The sequence below is a fragment of the Nerophis ophidion genome, linkage group LG17, assembly GCF_033978795.1.
Source record: "Nerophis ophidion isolate RoL-2023_Sa linkage group LG17, RoL_Noph_v1.0, whole genome shotgun sequence".
Classification (NCBI taxonomy): Eukaryota; Metazoa; Chordata; class Actinopteri; order Syngnathiformes; family Syngnathidae; genus Nerophis; species Nerophis ophidion.
In genome coordinates, this window is record NC_084627.1 from 29,143,677 (window position 1) to 29,163,523 (window position 19,847).

The window sequence follows — 19,847 nt, forward strand, 5'->3', positions numbered from 1 at the left end:
TATCTTAAGCGCAGCCTGTTTGACAACGTGGTATTTTTCCATTGGCACACTTTTCCAGAACTCAATGGTCCCTTCCCTTCAAGCAGCTTTCAGTTGGTCCTCCTCACAAACATCCAACATCTCCAACTCACTCGCAGCCTCATCTGTGACGAGCGGGGCTTTCAAACAGTCCGTATCCGCATTAAATGGGTCGACGAGGAATGTAATCTGTGGCCTTTTCAGTTGTAGATCACAGAACACACAAAGCTTTCATGCAAACACACTTCGCACAAGGTCAGGCAGCATTTTAACTTAACCTGCAGGTTCAGGTTCAGTCTGTCCAAGTGACACAGCAAGTCGACCAAAAAAGTCTGATCCATAATCCACTCGAGGTCTGAAAGCTCGGGAAAGTCCTTTTTCCTTCTCTTCCATGAACATTTTCACAGCATCCAAAAGCTGAAAAAAGCGAGAGAGTGCATTACCTTTTGACAGCCACCTTACAGTGCAGTGCAGCGGCAGGTCAACTGGAAGCCCTTGGTCCAGCTCAGCGATAAGATTCCTGAATTTGTTGTGTTTAAGTGCTTGTGTGCGGATGACGCTTGACGATTTCCATCACAGGCTTCATGACGTTGTCTTAATTCAATGATTTAGACACGAGTTGCTCCCTGTGGATAATGCAGTGGAAATTCCAAGACTCGGGAAATGTTTTGTCAGCTTTGCACAGCCCCTCGAGCCCATTTACAGATCCGATCATGGCTGGTGCTCCATCCTTGGCTATTGCAGTTGTTTTTTTTGTATCGGCAGATTTGCTTTCGCAAATGCAGCCATCATTATTTCTTTCACATTTATGCCACGGGTTCTGTCTTTTAATGGCACAATATCAAGGAGTTCTTCTTTTATCACACAATCGTTTGACACAGACCGTTCAAATATTGCCAACTGAGGCTCGTCTTGTATGTCACAACTCTCATCCAATGTGACACTAAAATACTCACATGTTTGAAGGTCAGAGTGCAACTGTGATTCAATAGCTGTGTTAATGTCCGATATTCTGCGTTCAACAGTGTGGCGGGACAGTTGGACTTCTGATACCCCTCTTTTTAGTTTTTCGTCTTCAGGAGACAAGATTTCAACAGCATCACTGAGGCTTTTTTTAACAAAGTCCCCTTCATTGTATGGATTTTTAGCCTGTGCAATGTTCCATTCCAGTTGATAGGATGCAAGCGTTACGGTGTCTGAGTGCTTCGTAAATATTTGGAAAAACAGTTTCTGCTTTTCTGCCTGACTTTTCAAAGTGGCCAACTTGTGCTTGCGAAGTTCTGTCCCTTTTGAAAATTCCTGGTCGATGTTAGCATAGAGTGAGCTAAAGTGACGCTGAAGATTTGAAGCTTTGAAATGCGCTAATGACGCCTGACATATAAGGCGGAATGGCTTGCCATTATGTTAAACAAATATATATATACTCTCCCGCACTGTTAAAATGTCCTGTGTTCTTCATATTTTTGTTTTGTTGAGCTTTTTTTCCCTGCCATTTTGAGAGCAAACTTTTCACAAATTGTTTACTACTGTGAACTCACGCACATGCACGTTTGACGTCACTCAAACCGGCTTCGGCTTTTCTTCTTCTTCTTATGTGCAACTCAAAACAGTTTAAGCCAGGCAAAAAAGTAATCCGAGTATTGTAATCCAATTATTTCCTTTTTTTTTCGTGATATTTTCTTTCACTCAGGACGGCTTTTTAACAATTCAACAGGTTTACTTGACCCACTTCCTGGGAAACTTATCAAGGAGCTCTTTGTATTATTAGGTCCATCAGTGCTAAATATTATAAACTTATCACTTTCCTCTGGCACTGTTCCCCAAGCATTCAAAAAAGCAGTTATTCATCCTCTCCTTAAAAGACCTAACCTCGATCCTGATCTCATGGTAAACGACCGACCGGTGTCTCACCTTCCCTTTATTTCGAAAATCCTCGAAAAATGTTTTGCAGAGCAGCTAAATGTACACTTAACGTCTAACAATCAATGTGAAACCTTTCAATCAAGTTTCAGAGCAAATCACTCTACTGAGACAGCCCTCGCAAAGATGACTAATGATCTATTGCTAACGATGGATTCTGATGCGTCATCTATGTTGCTGTTCCTCGATCTTAGCACTGCTTTCGATACTGTCGATCATAATATTTTATTAGAGCGTATCAAAACACGAACTGGCATGATAGATTTAGCCCTGTCTTGGTTTAACTCTTATCTTACTGACAGGGTGCAGTGCGTCTCCCATAACAGTGTGACCTCGGACTATGTTAAGGTAACGTGTGAAGTTCCCCAGGGTTCGGTCCTTGGCCCTGCACTCTTCAGCATCTACATGCTGCCGCTGGGTGACGTCATACGCAAATACGGTGTTAGCTTTCACTGTTATGCTGATGACACCCAACTCTACATGCCCCTAAAGCTGACCAACACGCCGGACTGTAGTCAACTGGAGGCGTGTCTTAATGAAATTAAACAATGGATATCCGCTAATTTTTTGCAACTTAACGCCAAAAAAAACGGAAATGCTGATTATCGGTCCTACTAGACACCGACCTCTATTTAATAATACAACTGTAACATTTGACGACCAAATAATTAAACAAGGTGACTCGGTAAAAAATCTGGGTATTATCTTTGAAACCAACTTATTAAAAAATACATTAAAAGCGTTACTAAAACAGCCTTCTTTCATCTCCGTAATATCGCTAAAATTCGCTCCATTTCGTCCACTAACGACGCTGAGATCATTATCCATGCGTTTGTTATGACTCGTCTCGATTACTGTAACATATTGTTTTCGGGTCTCCCCATGTCTAGCATTAAACGATTACAGTTGGTACAAAATGCGGCTGCTAGACTTTTGACAAGAACAAGAAAGTTTGATCATATTACGCCTATACTGGCTCACCTGCACTGGCTTCCTGTGCACTTAAGATGTGACTTTAAGGTTTTACTACTTACGTATAAAATACTACACGGTCTAGCTCCATCCTATCTTGCCGATTGTATTGTACCATATGTCCCGGCAAGAAATCTGCGTTCAAAAGACTCCGGCTTGTTAGTGATTCCCAAAGCCTGAAAAAAGTCTGCGGGCTATAGAGCGTTTTCCGTTCGGGCTCCAGTACTCTGGAATGCCCTCCCGGTAACAGTTTGAGATGCTACCTCAGTAGAAGCATTTAAGTCTTACCTTAAAACTCATTTGTATACTCTAGCCTTTAATTAGACTCCCTTTTTAGACCAGTTGATCTGCTGCTTCTTTTCTTTTTCTCCTCTGTCCCCCCCTCCCTTGTGGAGGGGGTCTGGTCCGATGACCATGGATGAAGTACTGACTGTCCAGAGTCAGGACCCAGGATGAACCGCTCGTCGGGACCCAGGATGGACCGCTCGCCTGTGTGTCGGTTGGGGACATCTCTACGATGCTGATCCGACTCCGCTTGGGATGGTTTCCTGTGGACGGGACTCTCGCTGCTGTCTTGGATCCGCTTTGAACTGAACTCTCGCGGCTGTGTTGGAGCCACTATGGATTGAACTTTCACAGTATCATGTTAAACCCGCTTGACATCCATTGCTTTCGGTCCCCTAGGAGGGGGGGGGGGGGGGGTTGCCCACATTTGAGGTCCTCTCCAAAGTTCTCATAGTCATCATTGTCACTGGCGTCCCACTGGGTGTGAATTCTCCTTGCCCCCTGGGTGTGAGTTTTCCTTGCCCTTATGTGGGTTCTTCCGAGGATGTCGTAGTCGTAGTGGTTATATATATGTGTGTGTATTATATATATATATATATATATATATGTATGTATGTATATATGTATGTATATATGTATATATGTATGTATATATGTATATGGATGTATATATGTATATGTATGTATATATATATATATATATATATATGTATATATGTATATATATGTGTATATATGTATATATGTGTATATATATATATATGTATATATATGTGTATATATGTGTATATATATATATATATATATATATATATATATATATATATATATATATATATATATATATATATATATGTGGGTGTGTGTGTGGCACAGTGGGAGGGTGGCCGTGTGCAACCCGAGGGTCCCTGGTTCAACCCCCACCTAGTACCAACCTCGTCACGTCTGTTGTGTCCTGAGCAAGACACTTCACCCTTGCTCCTGATGGGTGCTGGTTAGCGCCTTGCATGGCAGCTCCCTCCATCAGTGTGTGAATGTGTGTGTGAATGGGTAAATGTGGAAGTAGTGTCAAAGCACTTTAAGTACCTTGAAGGTAGAAAAGTGCTATACAAGTATAACCAATTCATCATTTATATATATATATATATATATATATATATATATACACATATGCATTTTCTTTGCAGGTGGCACAAAATTCATTGGAATTGCCTCTATCTTATCATTTAAATTGCAAAGTCATTTATCAAATGAAACCAGGGAAAATGCTTGTTATGCACATTCAGCTATATTAAATATTAACAAATGAATGATGCCATACAGCTTGGGCCTGATCTGTATTATAGCACGGTTAAATGTGATAGCGTGCGCAAAGCATTTCTTAAATGATCAAAATATAGTGTGCAAACCATTTAGCGAATTTGTCTCCATGATTATGCAAAATATATGGTAATTGTTAGAACATCAGCAATACTGGGAGAAGGAGATGCAATTATAATCATTTTGCGCTTCCAAAGTGATTCATCAAGACCAAAACTGTTCTGCAGCTTCTGTTTTGCGTTCCTATTTAGCACATCTGGAAAGTTCATGCAAACTGGCACAGTTAAGAACAAAATGCTGTGAAATAGGAGGCAATGACGTTGCAAAGCCGGACAATTGAGAGAGAGAGAATATTCCATCTGTATGTGTGTCAACATAATTGGACTGTCAGAAATAAAAATATTAGCCATAATATTGATTCAGCAATGATAATTTATAATTTAATAGCTGCTGGATGACTTAGGGGCTGATTGAAATGTTATGATGTTTATTTTTTTTTAATTGGTGATAGTTTTTCTTATAGGAGGTATATCATTGCAATATATATCTCCGATATAAATATTTCAATATGTATTTTCTTGCTTATGGATAGTTCCAGACGCACCATCACAATGATAGCAGCACCTCAAAGAGTGCATCTTTAGTTTGCTAAGAGTAGATTCAGTTGATCCCACTTCTATTTTTCCCAGAAAATATATATTTTAATACATATTATATTTGTGTGCTGCAAGTCAACAACATGACAAAACGCCACAAGTGTCTCCAAAACCTCATGTCAATGTTTGCACTTGTTATCAATACTACACGCAGTCTTGGTAGATCATCAGCCTCATGCCCATAAATAATGCACTCAATTTTATGGTTTACACATGCTTTTTAGCACTTGTTTGGATTTTAGCAGATCATGCCCTATGTGCTTAGTACACTCCCTCAATTCCCATTTTTATGTTGATGATGCTTATCGTTACTGTTCTACAGGCCAGTTATAGTGGAGATCCCTCATTTCGCCTCACTTGCTCGGGGGGACCGAGAGCTTGTGGTCCTCCGTAGCGAGAACGGCTCTGTTTGGAAAGAACACCGGAATCGCTATGGCGACGAAGTGCTGGAAACTATTCTGAATGGAATGGATGAAGGTAAGTATGATGACGGCTTCCACTTATAGAAGACTCATCCAAAATCCTGATTGATGGTGTGACACAGTCAAAACTTTTTTTTTTCTTTTTCAACACAAATGCACTTTCTTTTACTTCACTTGGAATTAAAATAAATTATACATTGTTAACTACAATTATATCCATTCCATGGCCTGCAATCCCTTTGTACCCCATTCATACATTGTCTAATTGTAATATGTTTGTATCTGTAGAGCTAGAAAGTGAAGAGGAGTTGGATAAGAAGAGAATCCGTCGGATCATCTCTACCGACTTCCCCTTGTACTTTGCCGTGGTTTCAAGAATTCAGCAAGAGAGCGATCTGATTGGTCCGGAGGGCGGGAGGCTGACCGGTAAACTTGTACCCCACGTTGAGGCCATCTTCCCAGAGACAGCTGTAACCAAAAGAGTGAGACTGGGCCTACAGGTATGGAGAGTCCTGATAATGAAGACCAACTTAAACTAAGCAAACACTCATGCTGACGTTTGATCACTTTATGCTTTTCCAACATGTTCTGTTTAATCATTTCACTCTGCATTTTTGGCATTGTCTGACACCAAACAGAGACTTTTTCAGAAAATTGCATGTGAATGAAAATTTCTGTATGCTGCTCTGTTTATGTTTTTTTTTTCTTTTATTCAGTCATTCTTCACTACTCAGTTGCCTGATTTAAGTTGTGAGCCACACTGACTGAGCTGACACACTGACCTGAGTTGGGTCAGATTTGACATGTAATTTGGTTGCATGCGTGAGTATGCTTGGGATTTTGATTGGTTTTCTTGCAGAAATGTATTTTGATATTATTGTAGACATTGCTTCCACTTAAAGTATCCTACTAACATAATAGTGGAGGCTCTTAGGGATATTTTCGTTCACTTTTGTCTAAAAGCGCCAAATTTGACACAGGTCTAGCTCAGGGCATACTTAAATGATTTAGGTGGGGAGCCCGCGCCGGTTACCAATGGGATCGCCACAGCGGCCAATGAAATGTGGCCGCCACTTGCGATAGCTTTTGTCTCTAGCATTTGAAACGGATGAGTTAAAAATGTAAACTTGGTGTCTATTTCATGTGTTTTGACACTTAGAAATGTGTTGGAATGCTCATTTTTGTTTTTGGGTGTGTCTAGACCCCTAATTTGCATATTTCCAAGTGGCATTTTGCTATTCTAAAGACATTGGACGTAATTTGGGCATTTTTGGGGCATTTTGAAGACATTGGTTTTGCTTAAAGGGCAACTACTCTTTGGCTACTTGCAGGGAAGGCCACGTGGAGGCTGTCGTCTTCTCTCCCTTTTTTATTTATTTATTTATTTTTTTTTATTATTCTTTTTGGGGGGTGGGTGGAGTTGTGGTGTGTGTGCATCCAGGTTAGTGTGCTGGACCCTCCTTGCTGGTGCATGCACTCTCACATCCACACAATGAGGTGCAACAGACCACAGATTTAAAGCACTTGCAGCGCCCACTACAAGACTTCTCGCACTCGCAGCGAAGAAGGATGGCACAGGCTGTACTGGCATCTGGCAGATGGGTCCAGTATGGTTCTCAAGTCTTTGTTGTCGAGCTGTTCCATCCCCATCCATCCATCCATCCATCCATCTTCTTCCGCTTATCCGAGGTCAGGTTGCTTTAGCAGCAGCCTAAAAAGAGAAGCCCAGACTTTCCTTTCCCCAGCCACTTGGTCCAGCTCCTCCCGGGGATCCCGAGGCGTTCCCAGGCCAGCCGGGAGACATAGTCTTCCCAACGTGCCCTGGGTCTTCCCCTGGGGCTCCTACCGTTTGGACGTGCCCTAACACCTCCCTAGGAAGGCGTTCCGTTGGCATCCTGACCAGATGCCCGAACCACCTCATCTAGCTCCTCTCCATGTGGAGCAGCAGCAGCTTTACTTTGAGCTCCTCCTGAATGGCAGAGCCTCTCACCCTATCTCTAAGGGAGAGCCCCGCCACCCGGCGGAGGAAACTCATTGCGGCCGCTTGTACCCGTGATCTTGTCCTTTCAGTCATAACCCAAAGCTCATGACCATAGGTGAGGATGGAACGTAGATTGAACAGTAAATTGAGAGCTTTGCCCTCTGGCTCAGCTCCTTCTTCACTACAACGGATCGTTACAGCGTCCGCATTACTGAAGACGCGCACCGATCCACCTGTCCATCTCACGATCCACTCTTCCCTCACTCATGAACAAGACTCCGAGGTACTTGAACTCCTCCACTTGGGGCAGGGTCTCCTCCCCAACCCGGAGATGGCACTCCACCCTTTTCCGGGCGAGAACCATGGAGTCGGACTTGGAGGTGCTGATTCTCATCCCAGTCGTCTCACACTCGGCTGTGAACTGATCCAGTGACAGCTGAAGATTCTGGCCAGATGAAGCCATCAGGACCACATCATCTTCAAAAAGCAGAGACCTAATCCTGCAGCCACCAAACCAGATCCCCTCAACGCCCTGACTGCGCCTTGAAATTCTGTCCTTAAAAGTTGTAAACAGAATCGGTGACAAAGGGCAGCCTTGGCTGAGTCCAACCCTCACTGGAAACGTGTCCGACGTACTGCCGGCAATGTGGACCAAGCTCTGACACAGATCATACAGGGAGCGGACCGCCACAATCACAGTCCGATACCCCATTGGTTCTCAAACTTTTTTCAGTGATGTACCCCCTGTGAACATTTTTTTTGATTCAAGTACCCCCTAATCAGAGCAAATAATTTTTGGTTGAAAAAAAGAGATAAAGAAGTCAAATTCAGCACTATGTCATCAGTTTCTGATTGATTAAATTGTATAGCAGTGCAAAATTATCGCTCACTTGTAGTGGTCTTTCTTGAACTATTTGGAAAAAAAGATATAAAAATAACTAAAAACTTGTTGAAAAATAAACAAGGGATTCAATTATAAATAAAGATTTCTACACATAGAAATAATAATCAACTTAAAGTTCCCTCTTTGGGGATTGTAATAGAGATCCATCTAGATTCATGAACTAAATTCTAAACATTTCTTCACAAAAAAAGAAATCTTTATGTAACATGTCCACAAAAAATCTATCCGTCAACACTGAATATTGCATTGTTGCATTTCTTTTCACAGTTTGTGAACTTACAGTCATAGTTTGTTGAAGTATTATTCAATAAACATATTTATAAAGGATTTTTGAATTGGTGCTATTTTTAGAATATTTTTTATAATATCTCACATACCCCTTGGCATACCTTCAAGTACCCCCAGGGGTACGCGTATCCCCATTTGAGAACCACTGCGATACCCCATACTCGCTGAGCACTCCCCACAGGAATTCCCGAGGGACACGGTCGAATGCCCTCTCCAAGTCCACAAAGCACATGTAGACTGGGCTGTTCCATCCCCACATTGCAAAATTGGGAATATTCAGTTTGACGGAGGTTGCCTGACTCCAATGAAAACTGTCCTGCAGCAGTGCCCTTTTTAGATGCCAAATCAGTGCAGCTTGGGTGGGAGGAAGGTTCTCATGGGACTTTGTACAATTTGAGAAAAGCCGCTGTCTGGCCTCATCTATACTACTGCAACCACAGCTCTTAACTGTACATGATGACAACCATACGCCTTCAGATGTTGCATGTGAACAGGATCAGAGTTCATCTTCTCAGGCTCCAAGGTGAAGGCAACCAAGGTGTCTGTGAGATCTGGTGTTGCCTCCCAAGCTGCCCAAGCACTCTTTTTCCCATGGCCAAGGAAGGTCATCAGACTGTAATTGGCAGAGACAACATGAGTCCCAATTGATGCTGCTGCTGCTTCTATTACTATCAGATGATGTGGAGGCCATATTGTTTGATAATAGCTATACTGAAAAATGCATTACATGAAAATAAAGTTGATCATTTTCACAGTGTTGGATTAGGCAGTAGAATTGTACATAAGTTCTTTTGTATGATTATCACATCAGGAGAAGTCAGGAGACACAACAGTAGCCTGTTGAGGGACCAAACTATTATCACACTGTGTGGATTACAGTGTCAGAGCCTTCTCTGTAATATAGTTTTCTGTTTCTGTTGAAGCAGAAACCTATATTACAGGGGGTGGAGGGGTAACACTGACTTTCTCTACTTTTACTAATGTTACAATTAAATATATCTGTAGCTCTACATTTTATCTGTGTTGAAATATATGTGCAATACATTTTGGTTGATAATGTCTATGTTGTTAATATGGAAATTAAATTGCTCAAATAAATAAATGATCATAAATCTGATCATGCCAGTATGTTTCTGATGCTCAAAAATACTAAAATAGTTTGCCATAAGAATCAAAGGTTATGGTAATTTTTACATAGCCACCATCATGGAAATGTGCCAATTAGGTGTCCAGACACACCCAATCATAAAGATGATTTTTCCATCATATTTATAATCGTCAAAAAACATGAAATAGACACCAAGTTTGAATATGTAGCTCATCTGGTTCAAATGTAGAGGCAAAAGCGTGTTCAGGTGGTGGCCATATTGGATCAGCCGCTGTTGCGACCCCGAAGGTCACCGGTGCGGGCGCCCTAGCCAAATCATTTAAGCATGCCCTTAGCTACACCTGTGCCAAATTTGGCGCTTTTAGACAAAAGTGAACGAAAACACCCTAAAATATTCCTAAGGGCCCCCACTATAAGTATACCCTTCACATTTCAGCAACCATGTCATTATATATTTTCAAAGAACAATAAAACAGAACCGCTGTGTAACTTAGTTGTCAGTTTTCAGATTGGAAAATCGTATATGTTAACACATATCCACAGGAAATAAGTCAACACACAGCCATAACTGTTTAAATAAATGGCAACACAAATTAGTCGACCTTTGTGTGCAAAGTGTGAATTTTTAGTATGACCATTGTTCGGATCCCTCTTTTTAAGGGGTGAAGTTCCCCCAGGTTCTTCTGTTCTTATGTCTTGTCTAAATAAGGCTTGGAGACTAAAATCAAAGATTAACAAGTATAAGTATAAATAGTAGCAAAACCAGCGCTGGAGAGACTTGTGCTATACAAAATATGGTGCGTTCTCTCTCGATTGTCCCTCTGCACACATGCTTTTGCACAGTATATCGCTGATTTGTTGTGACCCACACTTCAGGGCGTAGCCTTCCGTCTTCAAGTAAAGTCTCCTAAAGAACCCTAAAACTCCTTTTAAAACCTGGGTAGACCTGGTATTCCAGGCTTTATCCCCCAGACTCTGGAATGACTTGCACAATTTTTTCACAGGACACATACAATTATTTGAGTTTGACCCCTGTGCTTTAAAATACAAATATATTTCTAAAAAACTGTTTCTTAAGAATACTGTATTTGTCTTACAAATAGTTACTGAAATGTGAGTGCACTCCCCTTTGTCAGAATACTGTATGTCATATTTTGGGGGTTTTAAGCGTCATACACACTTGCGATTGTTTTCAACAAGCTTTTATTCTGTCTTTTCCCACTTGTCCTCTTTTCCTCTTAGGCCCAGCCTATCCCTGATGAGCTGTTGACTCGACAACTTGGCAACCAGGCGACCTTCAGTCCGGTGGTAACCATCGAACCACGTCGACGCAAATTCCACCGTCCAATTGGGCTCCGCATCCCGCTTCCTCCGTCCTGGCGGGAGAGCCCTCGCGATGCTGGGGAGGGCGACACCACAAGCCTGCGTCTACTCTGCAGTGTCATTGGTACTGTATTGTAGACCAAGTACATTCTTATTAGGGGTGACATTGTAATGGCACAGCTTTTGTAGTAGCTGATAAAATGTGCAGTAAAGGTGTGAAGGGAATGAATGACGCTGTGTGATTGTCACGTCTCAGGTGGGACAGCACCTGCTCAGTGGGAGGACATTACTGGAACCACCAAGCTGATGTATGCAAACAGCTGTGCCAACTTCACCACTAATGTCTCTGCAAGGTGAGCTCATAATCCGTACATGCACGTTGAGACAGAGCTGCTTCCTTCTTTCCCACAAAGGAATTTTTTTTTTTTTTCTTTTTTACCAAAGATTTTGGCTAGCAGATTGTCCCCGTACTGCAGAGGCTGTGACCTTTGCCAATCTGCTATACCGTGAGCTCATGGCAGTACCTTATATGGCTAAGTTTGTCATATTTGCAAAGATGAATGAAACACGGGAAGGACGGTTACGTTGTTACTGCATGACGGATGACAAGATGGACAAGACGTTGGAGTTGCATGAAAACTTCACCGAAGTCGCACGTAGTCGAGACATTGAGGTCAGGATGGACATCATTCAACAAAATCAAACTCTACAACTGTACTTGCTGTAGGATCTCCGCTGATACTTTTACCTTTTTTTTATTGTATTAGCTGATGGAGGGCATGCCGCTGCACCTGGAGTGTTCTGGAAACCTGGTACCAATCAGGAAGGCCACGCAGCAGCCTCGCAGCTTCAGCTTCCAGGCCTTCAGAGATAACAGGCTGCCTGTTTCTGTCAAGGTCTGTCTGTGTCTGTCTGTCTATGCACCTGTATCGTTACAGTGTGTAATTGTTGTACTATGGTCACCGTTTGTTCACTTGTTATTGTTCACTGAGTCAGTTCTCCTGCTGACCCCACAAAAAACACTGCTGGTGTTTCTTTGTCTTTTTGCTGTCAAAACCTTAACGCAGTAGTCCTACCAACCCTTTGTGTATGTGTGTAAAAATGTTTGCCTTGTTCCAAACACACCATTTGGAATTTGAGTCGTCTAAAGTTGTAGTCCAAAAGTTCCCTTCTATCATCGTGTTGTGGGGCTGACTGGCTCGTACATGCAAATGCATTCATTCTTAAATTCTCCGTTGTTGCCATTTCTAAAAAAAAAGCAGTGAATAGTTGTCTCATTTAACATAAATATATATGTGTGTGTGTGTGAGTATATATATATATATATATATATATATATATATATCGCCCTGAGATGAGTAGGTTGTGAGTTCAAACCCCGGCCGAGTCATACCAAAGACTATAAAAAATGGGACCCATTGCCTCCCTGCTTGGCACTCAGCATCAAGGGTTGGAATTGGGGGTTAAATCCCCATAAATGATTCCCGAGCGCGGCACTGCTGCTGCCCATTGCTCCCCTCACTTCCCAGGGGGTGATCAAGGGGATGGGTCAAATGCAGAGGACAAATTTCACCACACCTAGTGTGTGCATATCAATCATTGGTACTTTGACTTAACTTAAGATGGATGGTACTTTATTGACTCCTTCCGGAGAATTCCCTCAGGAAAATTTAAATTCCAGCAGCAGTGTACAGCAGCAGTGAGATTGAATTTAAAAAATAAAAAGTAAATAATTGTGGCATGAATGGAAACAAAATAGAAACATATTACAATAAGAATAAACATAAAAAGCTACAATGAGAATACAAATATAACAGTAAAATAAGGACATAACAAGAGAAACTAGGCAGTAGTGAGCAAAAGTATTGCACTGTTATTGTTTTGCGTCCCCTGTCATCCCCCCCAGAGAGGAGTTGTACAGTCTAATGGCGTGTGGGACAAAGGAGTTTTTGAGTCTATTAGTCCTGCACTTGGTATGAAGCAGTCTAGCACTGAACAGGCTCCTCTGGCTACTGATAACGCTATGCAGAGGGTGACTGGCATCATCCAGGATGCTCACTAGTTTTTCCACAGACCTCTTCTCTGCCACCGTCACCAGTGAGTCCAGTTTTATCCCGATCGTAGAACCTGCCCGCCTGATCAGTTTCTCCAGTCTGGAGCTAGTCCTTCTTAGATGTACTGCTCCCCCAGCACACTACCATGTAGTACAGATCACTGGCAACCACAGACTGGTAGTACATCCACAAGAGTTTTTTACAGATGTTGAAGGCGCGCAGCCTCCTGAGGAAGTACAGCCTGCTCTGTCCTTTCCTGTACAAGTGGTCCGTGTTAACAGTCCAGTCCAGCTTATTGTCCACCCACACCCCGAGGTACTTGAATGAGTCCACGGTCTGTACCTCGACTCCATCGGTCACAATAGGTTGTGACCTTGGACTCAACCTCCCAAAGTCAATGACCAGCTCCTTGGTCTTTGACGGATTGAACTGCAAGAGGTTGCTGTGGCACCAGACAGCAAAGTCCCTCACCAGGCGCCGAAACTCCTCCTCTCTGCCGTCCCTGATGCTCCCGACGATGGCTGTGTCATCTGCGTACTTCTGTATGTGACACATCTCTGAGTTGTAGGACAAGTCAGCGGTGTACAGGGTGAAGAGAAGAAAGGCCAGCTCCAGTGCTGCTGATCACAGTGTGATGTGATGTCCTTCAGTCTGACGTACTGTGGCCTATCAGTGAGGTAGTTTGAAATCCAGGCAACCAGGCAGGGGTCCACTCGCATTCTGTCCAGCTTGTCCTGGAGAAGGCGGGGCTGGATAGTATTAAAGGCACTTGAGAAGTCCAGGAACAGGATTCTCACAGTGCCATTTCCCTTATCCAGGTGCGAGTGGGCTCGGTGCAGCAGGTAAAGGATAACATTCTCCACACCAACGCCTGCCTGGTACGCAAACTGCAGGCTGTACTGGGCATGTTGCACCTGAAGTCTGAGGAGGCTGAGAAAGAGCCGCTCCATTGTCTTCATTATAAGAGAGGTGAGCGCCACTACTCTTTCGGTTCACTGGAGCAGTTCTTTTTGAGAACTAGAACGATGCACAACGTCTTCCAGAGGGTGGGCACTCTCCCCAGATGCAGGCTGAGGTTGAAGATCCGCTGGAGTAGTTCACCCAGTTCTGCAGCAGAGGTCTTCAGGAGTTGGGGGCACACCTTGTCTGGGCCTGGTGCTTTCCTAGGCTGGAGCTTCCTCAGTTGACCTCTGACCTGGTCCGCAGAGATGACTAATGTCTGCGTAGATGTGGGGGAAGGGGGCGCTGCCATGGCTGGGCAGGAGGTGCGTTGAGGGGGGCAGAAGAGGGGGTGGCTGTGATGGGGATTACGGGGTGGAGAGGACACGGCTGGTTGAACCGGTTAAAAAAGTTATTCATCTCATTGTCCCTCACTGTTGTCCCCCCAACATCTTTGGTTTTCGTCTTGTGGCCTGTGATGGTTTTCACCCCTTCCCAGACCTCCCTCATTCATTCCACCACCAGGTGTGAATGAATGATGGGTTCCCACTTCTCTGTGAGCGCTTTGAGTATCTAATAATAGAAAAGTGCAATATGAAATTTAATCCATTATTATTATTATTATTATGTTGTTCTGCTGCAGCTTCTGCTTCAGCTTCTTCCTGTAGCTCTCATATATATATATATATATATATATATATATATATATATATATATATATATATATATATATATATATATATATATATATATATGTATATATATATATATATATATATATATTTATATATATATATATATATATATATATATATTTATATATATATATATATTTATATATATATATATATATATATATATTTATATATATATATATATATTTATATATATATATATATATATATATATATATATATATATATATATATATATATATATGTATATATATATATATATATATATATGTATATGTATATGAATGTATGTGTATGTATATGCCATCCATCCATCCATCCATCTTCTTCCGCTTATCCGAGGTCGGGTCGCGGGGGCAGCAGCCTAAGCAGGGACGCCCAGACCTTCCTATCCCCAGCTCTTCCCGGGGGATCCCGAGGAGTTCCTAGGCCAGCCAGGAGACATAGTCTTTCCAACGTGTCCTGGGCCTTCCCCGTGTCCTCCTACCGGTTAGACGTGCCCTAAACACCTCCCTAGGAAGGCGTTCAGGTGGCATCCTGACAAGATGCCCGAATCACGTCATCTGGCTCCTCTCCATGTGGAGGAGCAGCGGCTTTACTTTGAGCTCCTCCCGGATGGCAGAGCTTCTCACCCTATCTCTCTATCCACACGGCGGAGGAAACTCATTTTGGCCGCTTGTACCAGTGATATTGTCCTTTCGGTCATAACCCAAAGATCATGACCATAGGTGAGGATGGGAACGTAGATCGACCGGTAAATTGAGAGCTTTGCCTTTCGGCTCAGCTCCTTCTTCACCACAACGGATCGATACAGCGTCCGCATTACTGAAGACGCTACACCGATCCGCCTGTCGATCTCACGATCCACTCTTCCCTCACTCGTGAACAAGACTCCTAGGTACTTGAACTCCTCCACTTGGGGCAGGGTCTCCTCCCCAACCCGGAGATGGCACTCCACCCTTTTCCGAGCGAGAACAATGGACCCGGACTTGGAGGTGCTGATTCTCATCCCTGTCGCTTCACACTCGGCTGCGAACCGATCCAGTGAGAGCTGGAGATCCTGGCCAGATGAAGCCATCAGGACCACATCATCTGCAAAAAGCAGGAACCTAATCCTGCAGCCACCAAACCGGATCCCCTCAACGCCCTGACTGTGCCTAGAAATTCTGTCCATAAAAGTTATGAACAGAGTCGGTGACAAAGGGCAGCCTTGGCGGAGTCCAACACTCACTGGAAATGTGTCCGATTTACTGCCGGCAATGCGGACCAAGCTCTGACACTGATCGTACAGGTAACGGACTGCCACAATCAGACAGTCTGAGACCCCATATTCTCTGAGCACTCCCCACAGTACTTCCCGAGGGACACTGTCAAAAGCCTTCTCCATGTCTACAAAGCACATGTAGACTGGTAGGGCAACCTCCCTTGCACCCTCAAGGACCATCCCGAGAGTATAGAGCTGGTCCACAGTTCCACAACCAGGAGGAAAACCACACTGTTCCTCCTGAATCCAAGGTTCGACTATCCGGCGTAGCCTCCTCTCCAGTACACCTGAATAGACCTTACCGTGTTCCCACGATAGTTGGAACACACCCTCCGGTTCCCCTTCTTAAAGAGAGGAACCACCACCCCGGTCTGCCAATCCAGAGGTACCGCCCCCAATGTCCACGCGATGCTGCAGAACATCGCGTCTTGTCAACCAAGACAGCCCCACAGCATCCAGAGCCCTGAGGAACTCCGGCCGGATCTCACCTTGCCACCGAGGAGCTTTTTAACTACCTCAGCAACCTCAACCCCAGTAATGGGAGAGCCCACCACAGATGCCCCAGGTGCTGCTTCCTCCAAGGAAGACGTGTCGGTGGGATTTAGAAGGTCTTCAAAGTATTCCCTCCACAGATCCAAAACATCCGCAGTCGATCAAGGTCAGCAGAACACCATCCGCACCATACACGGTGTTGACAGTGCACTGCTTCCCCTTCCTGAGGCGGCGGATGGTGGTCCAGAATTGCTTCGAAGCTGTCCGGAAGTCGTTTTCCATGGCTTCCCCGAACCCCTCACATGTCCGAATTTTGCTTCCGCGACCGCTGTAGCCGCACACCGCTTGGCCTGTCGGTACCTGTCCACTGCCTCCGGAGTCCTATGAGCCAAAGAACCCGATAGGACTCCTTCTTCAGCTGGACGGCATCCCTCACTGCGGGTGTCCACCAACGGGTTCTAGGATTACCACGACAGGCACCAACTACCTTACGGCCACAGCTGCAGTCAGCCGCCTCGACAATAGAGGTGCGGAACATGGTCCACTCAGACTCAATATCCAGTGACATGTTCAAAGTTCTTCCGGAGGTGGGAATTGAAACTCTCTCTGACAGGAGACTCTGCCAGACGTTCCTAGCAGACCCTCACAATGCGTTTAGGCCTGCCAGGTCTGTCCGGCATCCTCCCCCACCATTGCAGCCAACTCACCACCTTGTGGTGATCGGTAGAAAGCTCCGCCACTCTTTTCACCCGAGTATCCAAATCATGAGGCCGAAAATCTGATGACACAACTATAAAGGCGAACATGGAACTGCGGCCTAGGGTGTACTGGTGCCAGGTGCACATATGGACACCCTTATGTTTGAGCATGGTGTTTGTTATGGACAATCTGTGACGAGCACAAAAGTCGAATAACAAAACACCACTTGGGTTCAGATCGGGGCGGCCATTCTTCCCAATCACACCTCTCCAGGTTTTACTGTCGTTGCCAACATGAGCGTTGAAGTCCCACAGTAGGATAAGGGAATCACCCGGGGGAGCACTTTCCACTACTCCCTCGAGTGTATTCAAAAAGGGTGGGTACTCTGAAGTGCTGTTTGGTGCTTAAGCACAAACAACAGTCAGGACCTGTACCCCCACCCGAAGGCGGAGGGAGGCTACCCTCTCGTCCACTGGGTTGAACTCCAACGTGCAGGCTTGGAGCCGGGGGGAAACGAGAATTGCCACCCCAGCCCGTCGCCTCTCACTGCTGGTAACGCCAGAGTGGAAGAGAGTCCATCCCCTCTCGAGAGAAGTGGTTCCAGACCCCTTCTGTGCGTCAAGGTGAGTCCGACTATATCCAGCCGGAACTTCTCTACCTCGCGCACTAGCTCGGGCTCCTTACCCCCCAGCGAGGTGACGTTCCACGTCCCAAGAGCTAGCTTCTGTAGCCGAGGATCGGACGGCCAAGTGCCCTGCATTCGGCTTCCGCCCAGCTCACGTCACACCCGCCCTCTATGGCCCCTGCTATGGGTGGTGAGCCCATTGGAGGGGTATCCCCGTTGCCTCTTCGGGCTGTGCACAGCCGGGCCCCCTGGGAACAGGCCCGGCCACAAGGCGCTCGCCATCGTGCCCCACCTCCGGGCCTGGCTCCAGAGGGGAGCCCCGGTGACCCGCGTCTGGGCGAGGGAAAGCTGGGTCCTTTTCTTGTTTTCTTCATGGAGGTCTTCGAGCTGCTCTTTGTCTGATCCCTCACCTGGGACCTGTTTGTCTTGGGAGACCCTTATGCCCCCGGACAACATACAGTAGCTCCTAGGATCATTGGGACAGAAAAACTTCTCTACCACAATAAGGTGGCAGCTCAGAGAGGAGTGTTTTCACTGCTGGACTCTAGAAGGAGGTTCCGCAGCCTCTGTAGTAGAACATCCAGGTTCTGTAACAGCTTCTTCCCTCAGGCCATAAGACTCTTGAACACATCATAATAATTACCACAATTCCTCACCTCAAAAACGGATTAACTCGCTGGAATATAAAGACAATATAACATGCATCCATAAACGTGGATGCATATGCAAAAGTGCATTGTATTTATCTGTACAGTAATCTATTTATTTATATCTGCACCTTATTGCTCTTTTATTCTGCATTACAACAAACTTAAGCAACGAAATGTTGTTCTTATATGTACTGTAAATTTCAAATTTGAATGACAAAAAAAGGAAATCTAAGTCTCAGTCTAAATTTATATATGCATGTGTATATGTACATACTATATGTATGTATGTTTGTATATATGTATGTGTGTATACATGTATATGTATGTAGGGCTGGGTAATATGGCCTTTTTTTAATGCCTCAATATTTTTGGGCCATATCGGGATACACAATATATATCTCTATATTTGCCTTAGCCTTGAATGAACACTTGATGCATATAATCACAGCAGTATGATTCTTCTTAAAACATTCTTGTTCATACTACATTAATATATGCTACTTTTAAACTTTCATGCAGAGAGGGAAATCACAACTAAATAAATTGACAGAAACTGTATTTATTTAACAGTTATTTAGCAGTGGCACAAACATTCATGTCATTTCAAAACCGAAAGTGCAAGATTGTCAGAGACATTTTAAAATAAGCTGTTAGTGCACTTTTGTTTATGATATCACTAAGATGACATAGCAAAACAACACTAAATTAAAGTGCACTTTTTGTACAGAATGCCACTACAATAGTTTAAAAACAAATAAAGCGCAGTTTTTTGCATGATGTCACTAAGATGATATATCAAAACAACACTAAATTAAAGTGCACTTTAATGGGAGTGTGGCACCGAATGGAAATGTTGATTTACAGAGTAAGCACTCTTCATTCTCTAGCAAGTGACTTTTTAAAATATGCTACATATTAGCAGTAATGCTACTTTTTGTAGCAACGCTTTTGCCCCACACTTGACAAATTGTGGTTGTCTGTTCAACATATTCCCACTTGAAGCCAAACCCACGCCAGACGTTGGACCCCCTGCTGTTTTTCTTGGGAATTAATTTTTCCGTCATTTGTTACCAGATTCGCACCTTCTTTCTCTCGTATTACCGCTAGCATCACAGCTAACGTTACCCACGCTGCTACCTCTCTGCTCCGCGAGGGCGTATACATATGTGACGTATGTAAGAAGGTGCGCTTGATTTACATCTCTGTCAGATGCAGGGACAACAAAGAGTGGG

General features: G+C 44.0%; 1 protein-coding gene across 10 annotated transcripts in view; it reads left to right on the top strand.

Moving 5' to 3' along the window:
- The window catches only part of LOC133536300 (ankyrin-1-like), a 243,425-nt gene that overhangs the window by 160,083 nt on the left and 63,495 nt on the right, over positions 1-19,847 (top strand). For 9 of the 10 annotated variants that reach the window (XM_061876715.1, XM_061876718.1, XM_061876722.1 and 6 more), the window contains 6 exons: positions 5,494-5,648; positions 5,882-6,093; positions 11,117-11,321; positions 11,454-11,550; positions 11,642-11,870; positions 11,965-12,093. In XM_061876715.1, coding sequence (XP_061732699.1) covers positions 5,494-5,648; positions 5,882-6,093; positions 11,117-11,321; positions 11,454-11,550; positions 11,642-11,870; positions 11,965-12,093 — 1,027 coding nt within the window. Of the gene's footprint in view, positions 1-5,493; positions 5,649-5,881; positions 6,094-11,116; positions 11,322-11,453; positions 11,551-11,641; positions 11,871-11,964; positions 12,094-14,069; positions 14,454-19,847 lie in introns of those variants that run through there. The other variant, XM_061876725.1, reaches the window with a different exon arrangement.